We start from the raw sequence: 13,468 nt of genomic DNA, 5'->3' as shown, positions 1-13,468 counted from the left end.
CTTGTAAGTTACCTTCAAATAATATTTTTTTTAAAAATTAGAAATCTTTGGAACTGGAGTAGCTCTTAAACTGCTAAAAACATACACATTCTGTTTCACTTTTTTTTTTTAACCTCTCCTTTCTCGAGCTTCATGAACCGCTTGAGAAAGCAGATCTTTCTTTTGATGACGATAATTGTGACAAAATATTGGTAATATGGCTTGATGTAGGGATGGCAATACAATAAAATAATAGCCTTAATGCCAATATTACCAGAAAGATTCTGATTTTTGTCCTTGTTGGTAATAGTCAAGGTAATTAATCCGTATGTAATCTGTGCACAGTCTATACGTAAAAGCAACACAGAATCAAAACAGTGAAACCAGGAAGACATTTGTAATCTGCTATGGGCAAATGTAATCAACGTGTGGAAAACAGAACATCTACAAATGAAACTATTTAGAGATTTACAAAAAAGCAGAAAATAATTAGAGTTCAAACAGAACATGAAGCACATAGAAACAAACATTTACAGGATTGTAAAGAGTAAAAAGAAACCTTTGAGAACAAAAATCACAGAAACACCTGAGAGTACAAAATTGTTAGATGAAATTCTCAAATGGTTGTAAGTATATTTTAACTGAATCTGACGTTTAGAAATTTTTAAACAGCAATTTCATTTTTAAAAAAAAAACTGAACAGTTTTCTTTCTAGGCATAAATATACTTGAGCCTTTACTTTCCAAATAAATGAAAGTGGACAAGACTGAGTAAGAATTAACTCTCAAAACATTTACACAGAATTGTGAACAAATAAATGTTAAGAAGCAAACAATGAAGACAACAATAATCAAAAAAAAGCAAGACTGATGATGACAAATGAGGAGTGCAGTGACAGCATAGAACAAAGATGCAAAGAGATTTTGACAAAACAAAGAAATGCGATGAATATCAGCTGCACGATCGTGAAAAAAAATTATTGATTCATTTGACTGGTATTCGTCTACAAGTATGTATTAAGGTCTGACTCAAACCGTATCTGAGACTAATGAGCATGGTTAAAATACAAGATGACGTCATCATTATTCAAATTCTTCTAATTTTTAGGACAGATATAGTAGTGCTGAAAGCAAGAAATTACATTTCTGGGCACTTGATTTTGAAAAGTAAAGATATGAATGTACTGATCACTAGATGAACTAACCATGTGAGAAAAGAGAAACCAAATATTCCTGCTACAATTACATGTAAACTGGCAAAAAGAGCTGGGCCAAGTGACACAAAACTTAGGTACCTAATTAGGTATTTATGAAAGACAAATTCATGCTGCCAAAAGACCTAGCACGTATGACTATGCTTGGGGGCACGTGATTTGCTACATTTGAAGCGTTTAATCACACTCTCGCCGCTGCTCTGGTGTCACTCTCTATGCTGTATGGTCATTATATTATACAAATGTATACGTCATAGCTTTGCCGGTGTCCTCATGAGGATAACTCTGAAGCGAGGACTGCAATCCTCAGCGAGGATCAACGCCGCCCACAGTCTGAGGACACAGGCTGTAATACGGGCATTCTGGAACCAGGCCACATCAATATGACCCGCGACACCATCCAGTCTGCCTTAAGCCAGCTAACAGGGCAAAAAAATCCATATTTCTTATCGGCTGGTCACCGACTAAGCGAATAATCAACAGCGGGAAATCTCCAGAAAGCAATATCCACAAAAACAACATTTTCCTGAATGACTCTGCACATAGCTGTGCAATAAGATGCAGGGGGCGAGCTGCAAAAATGGGTCAGAGAAATGACTCAGGTCAGTGGATGGGTATATCACAGGATAATTATCATCATCATCATCACCATCCTCATCATCGATGTTGTTAACCAAGATGAATGTCTCACGTCTGAGTCAAACAATTTTGACCTCATGATAGTTTAGTAGATTTATGTTAGTGTGTGACTATCGAACGGATAATTTGAAGAAATATTGGAATGGCTTGGTCACCAATGGTAGGACAGTTTGTAACAGAAGACTAAGACTGATAACCTGTTATTCCTCGTACACTAAATCTACCCTTTTTTGGGGGGGTTTATGTTTTTTTGCCGTTCAAAGAGCTAACATCCTTTTAGAAACCTAACAAAGGTACACTTCGGGACATTAACAGTGCAAAAGTTTTAACTAATTTTTCTTTACATCCACTTTAAAACCATTTCTAGTTCATGAAGAATGAGAAAGCATGTGTAAGCATTTGATGAAAAAGACACAATAATCAACCCTGCGGACGTTCAAGATACACATTGATTTTGTATGATCAATCAGACGGCTCTGCCAAGTTAGAGAGAAATGTCAACAACAGTGCAAAATTACTCGGAGTGCTTTCAAATGTTGAGTATCTTACAGACTCTGACGTAAACGCTATCACGAGGGGCGTCTGAATGAATTGGCACCGACACAAGCAATAACAGGCAAGGCCATTTTATCAGGAAATTCCTACAGATCAGTTTGGGAATGTTCCAAACATTTATAAAGTTTAATGTCAATAGTAAGGTTGAAAATTCAAGATTTGCTTACAGGTAAGATGTGTCTGAATCTGTAGATCTCTTGGGCAAGGTTTACATGTATATACATGGGTGTGTGCTTTAGAATAATATACTAGAATATTATTCTTTCCTTGCTTCTCATTGGCACAATCTCACAAGCGTTCCAAGTGCATGTACGTGATTCCAGGACAGGCATCTCATTCCTTGAAATTAACAGTATTAAGAGAATCTTTATGGCGTTCTTCTAGACAAATGTATGCATGAAAGTGTAAGGCACCCTGTGAATTAGTTCTCTTGATCATTTGGTTCATTTACAATCTTATAACTATTATCTCAAGTCCAACTTATGCTGGTTTCCTCTCTGTCCATACGTGGGAAGACCTGGCAGCAACCTGTGGATGGTCGTAAGTTTCCGCCGGGCTTCGCCCAGTTTCCTCCCACCATAATGCTGGCCCTCGTTGTATAACTAAAATATTCTTGACTGCGGCGTAAAACACCAATCAAATAAATAAATAAATAAATAAATAAATAAATATAACTATTATCAGTTATCTTTTAACCTTTGTGTAAGGAAATCATTTAACTGTTCAACAAGGGGTCACCATTTTACTCTAGATGATTACTACATGTGCATGTATCTATGCACACGTATTTAGACCACATTATGCATGTGATGAAAGAAAACCATTAAACTGAATGCAAAGGGTGCATGTGTACTGACACGAGTACCAACGAGTCAAGGTCGTCAAGGTTTTTGTATGTCACACTATTAAATTGCGACTGAAACATACTGGGGTAAAATATAAGTTTGTGAATTCATATGCCCTGTAAAACACTGTAACCCCACTTCTGAAAACTTTTTTTTTTCAGAAGTTTGCCAGGAAGTTGAAAACTTGCAATCCCTAAGTATTCCAGATTAAATGAGGGAGTACAACATTGGGCTGACTGAATCACTGAACTAAACACTGTAAATACCTGCATAGTTATAAAACATATGTTTCATACAGGAATGTTTTGTTTTGAAAGTCTGCCCCAATTAACTGAGTTGGCTTCAAGAAAAAATAAACAAAGATCATGACTCAAGAAGAAAACATTTTGTTATACAATATCAGGTTTTCATGAAGAGAAAACTGGTCTGATCACAGGTCATACATGTACATGTCAGTCTGGCTAATTAACTTTTGTCTACTGTTTCTTCTAATGCCTGTTTACAACGAGACCAAGTGAAGGACACAATGTCTGTACGATCTACTGATCCTCTACACAGAGTTGGTGCAAAAATCAAGGACAATAATGCCAAGTGAAGGACACAATGTCTGTACAATCTACTGATCCTCTACACAGAGTTGATGCAAAAATCAAGGACAATAATGGACTTGTTCCTTATGTATTAGCGGTAATTTTATCCACCTTTACCAAAATTTTGATTATCATGAAATATTTTAGCAAATAAATCTGTCCAACAGACTTTAAGATGTGCACAACTTTCATAATGACCAGGAATTACTTCCCATAAATTAACATCTAGGCTAGAACAAGTTTGTTTTTTTCCATATTCATTTACTTTCATCATATTCCATTACTTGTTGTTGTCAAGAAAATGTCAACCATCAATATATCAAAGCGAGAAAGCACATGAAAGTGAGTACAGTAAGAACCAGATGAAAATGCAGTGAAAAATGATGAGTGCAATAACGTTTTGGCATGTGACAATATGTGACACAATCAACATGCCAAAGATATGTGAATTCATCTTAACAAAGGCACATAACTATAGACCTGGGGATGAGTGGTGGTGAAAGCATTACGTATAATATCTGCAAAAGTAGACAAGGTCTGGATGTACATATAAGTCTTCCAGGCTACCTACAATGTCGTTATGACAAAGATATGATACGGAAACATTCATGAAAATGTATAATTTTTATCCTGAAATATGTGCATGTTCAAATTCAGTAATACAAGACTTAACATAAAAGCACATTTAACCCTGTTTGAGGCTCTCTATTAGTGTGCCAGCAGTGTGTTTAGCTGCAACCTGTTGGATTTCAACCTAAACATTCAGGAATCTTTCTTGAACTGGAGCAAATGCAGTTGATACAGCTGTATTCAGCAGGTAGACATGTCACAAAGAGGCAACTTACCTCTGACTGCGGCTGAAGCGAAGCTGCCGTCAACGTACTGGTACTATTTGTACTCGCCGTCTCCCCGCTAGCACTACTCGATGTGTCTGCTGATGACGACACTGTCACCATCGATGTAAAAGATTCTGATGATGGCAACGACGTATTGTCTGAAAACGCAGAGTCGGCCTCGCCAACATCGCAGCTGATGTCACCGACAGTCAGAAAGTGAGGCTTCGTGGCCGACTGGATTTCTGCGGCCAGAGCATCGAGCTCTGCCTGCACAAAGTCATTGCCGCTATCGCGGTTGTCGTCCTTGACCTGCTGGATTGTGGCATTTCTGCCCAGGGTCTGCGAGAGTTCTGACTGGGTTGTTGTCAACTGATTCTCCAGTTCGCACAATTCACCCAAAATGGCATCCAGATTTACATCTTGAGGCTCTGAGATGATGAAAAAACACGACAAACGTCAAGACAAATGATAGGAATGTCACGAGGATTGTTTTATGGTAAATCATTCATTTATTTATTTATTTATTTGATTGATGTTTTACGCCGTACTCAAGAATATTTCACTTATATGACGGTGGCCAGCATTATGGTGGGAGGAAACCGGGCAGAGCCCGGGGGAAACCCACGACCATCCACAGGTTGCTGACAGGCCTTCCCACGTACAGCCGGAGAGGAAGCCAGCATGAGCTGGACTTGAACTCACAGCGACCGCATTGGTGAGAGACTCCAGGGTCATTGTGCTGCTGTAGCGTGCTAACCGACTGAGCCACGGAGGCCCCTAAATCATTCAAATCTGGCCCCAAAACGTGCACTTCTAGATTCAACTTAATATTTCAACACATTACTTTTCGTGCGAAAACTTGCATTTGCCGAGTAAGATATCATTGCACCTTGCAAAAAAACCTCAAAATATCTTTTTAAGGATAATGGGTTGCTCGGAATCAAGAAAAATGTGCAAAAAGCAAAACACAAGGTTATTTATCACATTTGGTTATTTATCCATGAGTTCAAGTCCAGCTCATGGTGGCTTTTTCTTCGGCAGTACGTAGGAAGATCTGCCAGCAACCTGTAGATGGTTGTGAATTTCCCGAGCCCGGTTTCCTCCCACCATAATGCTGGCCACCCTCGTGTAAGTGAAATATTCTTGAGTACGGTGTAAAACACCAATCAAATAAATGAATAAATCACATTTGACTGCTACTGTATTACGCTAATTAAGAATTTTTCACTAATAAGGCAGTGCTCAGTTTTATGTAAGTAAAAAATGTGAGGTCACTGCAATTTTTTTAATTCAATAGTAGTTTTGACAGGTAAAGATGACCAAACTACAAACTATTAGAGTCCAAGAGCTTACGTACATGGTGAATATATGTAAAAGAACTACAATGCTGTAAATGGCTCATCCCTTCACCAAGAGATAAAACAACACAAGATTCTATATATTCTATTTGGAAATAACACCTTTTAGAAAGGGATACAGAATCAACACTGATTGGTGGACAGTGGAGATAAGATTTCATGAGTTAAAGCCTGAATCCTGATTATCAGGCTTGGATCACTGCACATTTCCCAAAATTCAGCTTATCCGAGGCTTAGTCTGGATTTGTATAAACCTCTCAAACTAGCCAACCAGAAATGATGGTGTATTCCTTACTCTGGGCTTTGAGGAAAACTGTTGAGGCCATAGCAAACTTTATTTTGTGTTTTACGTGGGAGTTGATAAAAAAAATCCAAAAATGGAATAAAAACAAAACTGAAAATCTACCTTATTACTCTTGACTTTTTTAGGGTCTTTTGATCAAAATTTTCCATTCATGTAAATATATCTTTACCAAGATAACACTTCCTGAAACAGTCCGCATTTCCTACAGATTAGAAGCTTTTGACATTTTGCTTTTATACTGTGCTCCAAGATTAGAAAAACTTTTATTCTGCCCACAAAACAACAACAATTTAAATCGGTATCGCCTGAAATATGTGAATGCAAAACGTGTCACTTGAAACTATAAAGTCTTACCATCGGCGTTGAGGAAGGAGTAGCGGAAACTCTCCATGGCCATTTTGGGTGTGACCACCGTCTTGTTTCGCCTCTTGACTGTCCCTGTGTCCTCAGAGTCTAGACCCTGAAAATACAACAATCCATCAGTCCATTAATTATCAATGACACCAAGTCCTCAGAGTCTAGACCCTGAAAATACAACAATCCATCAGTCCATTAATTATCAATCACACCAAGTCCTCAGAGTCTAGACCCTGAAAACACAACAATCCATCAGTCCATTAATTATCAATCACACCAAGTCCTCAGAGTCTAGACCCTGAAAATACAACAATCCATCAGTCCATTAATTATCAATGACACCAAGTCCTCAGAGTCTAGACCCTGAAAACACAACAATCCATCAGTCCATTAATTATCAATCACACCAAGTCCTCAGAGTCTAGACCCTGAAAATACAACAATCCATCAGTCCATTAATTATCAATGACACCAAGTCCTCAGAGTCTAGACCCTGAAAACACAACAATCCATCAGTCCATTAATTATCAATGACACCAAGTCCTCAGAGTCTAGACCCTGAAAATACAACAATCCATCAGTCCATTAATTATCAATGACACCAAGTCCTCAGAGTCTAGACCCTGAAAACACAACAATCCATCAGTCCATTAATTATCAATGACACCAAGTCCTCAGAGTCTAGACCCTGAAAATACAACAATCCATCAGTCCATTAATTATCAATGACACCAAGTCCTCAGAGTCTAGACCCTGAAAACACAACAATCCATCAGTCCATTAATTATCAATCACACCAAGTCCTCAGAGTCTAGACCCTGAAAATACAACAATCCATCAGTCCATTAATTATCAATGACACCAAGTCCTCAGAGTCTAGACCCTGAAAATACAACAATCCATCAGTCCATTAGTTATCAATGACACCAAGTCCTCAGTCTAGACCCTGAAAACACAACAATCCATCAATCATCAATCATACCAACAATTGTTTACTCGTGTAAAATACGTACAAAGAAAGTGAGAAGAATACATCATCATCATCTGTAGGTGCTTTGATTCCAGAGCGGCCACCCTTTAAGATACGTTATACCACATTTCATCTCAAATGTCAACCTTAAGGCCACCCGTGCCTGATTTTTAGAGTTATTCTGACCTTATAAAGATGTTTCATCGTTACATTGTTCTAGGATACCTGTAAGGTTATAAGCACCTGAAAAAAGGCAATATTTCCTGATCCCTATTTTTTCCCTAAAAAAGTATATATCTTATGGTATATATATGTTCTTGTCACGATATGGCTGCAAATATTGCCATGATCAGTCTAAACCATGATCAGTCATTCCTGCAGGGCTTGATCCATGGCATTTCGGCAACGGGGTTTCAATCCCGTTGACGTCAATGTTATTTGCATATGCAGAAAACGTAAAATTGAGACCACAGCAAATCAAAAGGGTGCTTCAATTATTCAGCTAGATCAAGCACTGTCATGCCAAAAAAGCATTTTGTGGATTTTCAGGGCAACTTCACATCCTCATTTTCAGATAATATATACGCAGATCTCTGCTGAAGTGCCACTAGGATGCATGTGACTTGTTGTTCTTACCAGCACTTCATATATAATCATCTTACTCTCTCTATTACAGGCACATGTAGCTGTTCACCAGAGAAAGCTTTTACATGTGGGTACTCAATCATGTCAAAAGAAACTAATTTTTTTTGCTTTTTTTGGTTTTTCCAGAAAAAGCTTTCCCAAACTCTTTATGACTGTCTTCAATCATTTTCAGAAGAAAAAATATTTCAGAGAAAATGGTTTTTAAACTCTTAAATCATTTCAAGTTTTCATTCTGATTCATAACCGGCCTTTCAACATAAAACTGAATTTATGTGCAGGCATTATTGATTCAGTTGATTGCATTTTACTGCTGAATTTTTCACTTTTCACCATGGAAATTCTCCAATTCACAATAGATGCTACATCCTACAAATGTTGATGTATTGTACTCAGGCTTCTTGTCAACATGACATGCTGACTGACTGACTGACTGATCGACATGAGACAAAGTCATTAATAAAGCTGCATTACCTAACTATAGCTACCTGCCATTACCTAACTACCTGTCATTACCTAACTATAGCTACATGTCATTACCTAACTACCTGTCATTACCTAACTATAGCTACCTATCATTACCTAACTACAGTTACCTGCCATTACCTAACTACCTGTCATTACCTAACTACCTGTCATTACCTAACTATAGCTACATGTCATTACCTAACTATAGCTACCTATCATTACCTAACTACATGTCATTACTAACTATAACTACATGTCATTACCTAACTATAGCTACCTGTCATTACCGAACTACCTGTCATTACTTTAGGTGGAAATATGAGGACATACTTAATAATAACTAATTAATGATGTCAATGGGGTTTGCCTGTACAAGCCGAGCAACTACAGGCAGGTGATTGCAAGGGTCATTTTGTCATCATTAATGAAAGGTTCTCCAAATAATAACATCGCTCTTACACATACATGTACATCTAACTAAACCAGGGGGCCTCCGTGGCTCAGTCGGTTAGCGCGCTAGCACAGCGTAATGACCCAGGAGCCTCTCACCAATGCAGTCGCTGTGAGTTCAAGTCCAGCTCATGCTGGCTTCCTCTCCGGCCGTAAGTGGGAAGGTCTGGCAGCAACCTGCGGATGGTCGTGGGTTTCCACCGGGCTGTGCCCGGTTTCCACCCACCATAATGCTGGCCGCCGTCGTATAAGTGAAATATTCTTGAGTACCGCGTAAAACACCAATCAAAAAAAAAAAAAAAAAAAAAAAAACTAAACCAGCTAACAATGTACTTAGATATCAGAATATCAATGATCTTTTGGGGCACTCCTGTACAATAAAAATATATAGTGTCTAGGTACATGATTAGTCCGATGGGCATGTGAATACCCGTATCTGATATCTCTGGTAAATCAACCATCAAAGAAGCCTGATCTGTCCTAGGTGACATTTTACATGACACTTTATTGCAATTATTATACTTTTCCTTCAATCCTTGTTTTCATTCTCAAGCTATACAACTTCCTGATGCGGCACAGAACTACTGGTTAATTAAGGCACGATCCCTTCGTTACTGCCAGAGTTTGCAGGAGAAAGCATCCTTTCTCAATCTAATTGGATTGACGTAAATTCGACAATTAAAGGTGTCAATAACAGTCATCGTCAAAGTATCCATTAACTTGAAGGTATCAAAACAGTGTGTGTTGACAAACACCACCACCTGGTCTGAAATTAGCACACCTGTGCCAGTCAATCAAAAGACAAGAGTCTGAGCAGGTGGGCTGTCACAGATACTGCAGATGGAATTGGATAATGACAGCAGTACCTTACATCCAGTCTGACAGGCAACGTGCTCTCTATTATCATACCCCAGGTAGTCATCAGCATCCTTGTCAATATCATGCTGGCTGCCACACTCCAGTGCTTGTCTGACTTAATTCAGACACTGGCTGACACTGTCTCCCCTTGCTCAGTAGACCATGAACAACTGACCACATAAATAAAGGCAGCTAACGAGTTTAGGTACATGTACATCAGTACAGCAGGTAATAAATTAGCTCTCATGGACACTACAAGTGTTGTACTTGAGGAACAAAGACGTGATACGAACAAGAAATGAACATGATGAAAGAAAACATATCTGCATACACGATACCATCACAAATCACATACTTGTATGACCTATAATCAGCAAATGAACATGGCCATCATGAACATCGATGACCAATCATCTGATCAGCAAACGACCACACATCTGTACAGCCTAGCCAGTATAAGAACACACAACTGTACAGCCTAGCCAGTATAAGAACACACAACTGTACAGCCTACCCAGTATAAGAACACACAACTGTATAAGAACACACAACTGTACAGCCTACCCAGTATAAGAACACACATCTGTACAGCCTAATCAGCAAATGACCACACATCTGTACAGCCTACCCAGTATAAGAACGCACATCTGTACAGCCTACCCAGTATAAGAACACACAACTGTACAGCCTACCCAGTATAAGAACACACAACTGTACAGCCTACCCAGTATAAGAACACACAACTGTACAGCCTACCCAGTATAAGAACACACAACTGTACAGCCTACCCAGTATAAGAACACTCAACTGTACAGCCTACCCAGTATAAGAACACTCAACTGTACAGCCTACCCTGTATAAGAACACACATCTGTACAGCCTGCCCAGTATAGGAACACAAATCTGTACAACCTACCCAGTATAAGAACACACATCTGTACAGCCTACCCAGCAAAAGAACATACACTTGTACAGCCTACACAGTATAAGAACACACATCTGTAGAGCCTAATCAGCAAACGATCACACATCTGTACAGCCTACCCAGTATAAGAACACATATCTGTAAAGGGCTGCCAGCAAATGAACACGATCCTAAAGGTACATAACTTTTTAACGAAATCTGTGCATTGAAATTTCAAACCAAATGAATACCTGTTTCCTGAGAGTATATTACTATAATGAGCTTGGGCAAGAAGGGACACCCCGACATGCTACGTGCTACGTGTGCACTTGCAGGTAGCAGTGCCACACTGTACCTGTACTTGTGTATGCATATAGAACATGTAGATATATGCTGTAGGTAAATGTACAGCCAGGAAACATTTGGGTATTAACATGAAAATGGTGAGTGTGTTTCACCTAATGGAACTCATGGAATCTCATGGAGGAAATGCCATAATGACAGGTATTACTCAAGCCATAGAGATCAAGGTAATTCAGGTGTGTACTGATTACAGGTGACTTATTCCCTGTCATACAGCTGTATTCTGTCCCATTCTACCCAGGTATTGTGGGGTAATTCTCTGTAAACACCACTCCCGCGTACAGTATTCACCTGGGGGACATTCCGTCTGCGTAACAGAGCAAACGTTTACCCATGAGATCTGTGTCAGCTGTATGTCATGACATGCACACATCTCCCATCACCTCAGAAAAAAACCTGCAGTGTTGATCTAACAGGGGGATTAAATAACAGAGCTGTGGGGCTACAGGCGGAAAGGTGATCACAGTAACAGCGCTGGGACAAGAGCTGAACACAACAGTGGTATTCAAGGTGGAGGGGGGAGTCAGTAGTCTTTGTACAAGTATAAGTGGTACATTTTACGGTACAAACAGATAAGGTGTGAAGTAATACTATACAGTGGGGGGTCATCAGGTGGGGCTGGGGGTGGGACTCACACAGGAAGTCAATATCATAAAAGTGGATAAAGATGTGAGTCCTTTCATAAGTGTACATAAACGTCCAAAAACACACAAAATCTGACACAAATATAGGCACTTGCCAGAGTCTTATCTACCTGTATCAATAGGTGAATCTACTATTGTCTTAATTCACACGCTGGCAGACTTTTATTTGTTTATCTAATGTCAAATTATTTGTGTAGTTGACACAAAAGGCACAAATCTCAGCAATGGTTTGTATTAATTAGATACATGTACTATCTCACACAGACAAATTAACAGATAAAACAACCGAAAAATGAAAACTTTCACAGCAAGAAAAAGTCAATATTGGATTCTGTCTAAATGTGAAGTATTTTATAATTGTAATGTTTACAATGTAGGTCACACCAATTTTAGTTGTTGTTTTATGGGTAGAACAAATCTTTCTCTTAAAAAAAATAAATAATAAAAAGTCTTCTATTTTATGGGAAATCCTGGCAATTTTTCCACTTGAAGACATGTACATGTATTTCCATGATCAGAAAACCTTAAGTAAACAGGAAAATCAAAATATTGGTATCAGACAAAATAGAAAGGTTGATTTTTTACCGCGCCGGTCAAACCGAAGACAAAACTGGTGTCACTTGAGATCATTTTATACAACATGATTTATTTTTGGTGCACGTCACAGAACTAGGATTAAAGCAATTTAGAAGATGTCCATAAACTCAGTACTGCATGGTACCTGTGTGCTATTATCCCAGAGTGCAGGTTTTAAATGTTGATGCAATGCCACCATTTATCCACTAAAGATCAGGGATGTATTGATTCATGAACTGAAGAGTCAGAGGGGTAGTGTGCAGAGAGATAAGGACAGATCGGGTGGGGGGGGGGTGGGGTATATTGGCCATGAAATCATAGAGAGAAGACCACATTCCACCCCTTCAGACTGTAACAGTGAGGAATTCTATGCTTTGGAGAGAGAAAAAACCTTGGCACGCTGCCAATGTTTACTCTCTAAACACCAGACATTCACAGCTCAGCTCTGGCCAGACAGCTGGTCAGGTACTCATCAATGAGCATGGCAGGAGACATCTGTGAAGGCCTATGATGATCACACAGTAAACCGGTCCACTGAGAGACACTGGACATGTCAGCTGTCCAATTACCCCACCACTGCAGGCAGGCACTGACCAATACCGGACAATGTTTAACCTTCACTGGTCATCAGATTGTAATTCCTGGACAACACTTTTCCTCAAAGACAGCTAAAACTCAGTGATCTGGGGACTATACCCTGCTATGTACAAAACAATCACTGAACCACCTCACAATCTGGTTAATTGTGCATTTCTAGTCTGCACCAAAGAAAAAATAAATTTGGCAATTTTCCTGGCCCTTTGATCAGGCTGGTCATTCAGGAACCCTTTATCACTACCATGACAAAGCTGAAGCAAGACTGATTCTGATTATAAAATTAGATTTTTCACTGAATGACAAACAATACAACATATTTG

The 13,468-nt window shown here is 39.0% G+C and overlaps 1 protein-coding gene across 2 annotated transcripts in view; it reads right to left on the bottom strand.

The window, feature by feature from the left end:
• Positions 1 to 13,468, bottom strand: part of LOC135477476 (uncharacterized) — a 104,963-nt gene that overhangs the window by 31,765 nt on the left and 59,730 nt on the right. For both annotated transcript variants that reach the window (XM_064757593.1, XM_064757594.1), the window contains 2 exons: positions 6,674 to 6,779; positions 4,667 to 5,085 (listed from right to left, as the gene is read on the bottom strand). In XM_064757593.1, the coding sequence (XP_064613663.1) occupies positions 4,667 to 5,085; positions 6,674 to 6,779 (525 nt within the window). The remainder of the gene's footprint in view (positions 1 to 4,666; positions 5,086 to 6,673; positions 6,780 to 13,468) is intronic.

This window comes from Liolophura sinensis, chromosome 11 (genome assembly GCF_032854445.1).
Source record: "Liolophura sinensis isolate JHLJ2023 chromosome 11, CUHK_Ljap_v2, whole genome shotgun sequence".
In the NCBI taxonomy this organism is placed as follows: domain Eukaryota; kingdom Metazoa; phylum Mollusca; class Polyplacophora; order Chitonida; family Chitonidae; genus Liolophura; species Liolophura sinensis.
This window is presented reverse-complemented; position numbering and strand designations above follow the sequence as displayed.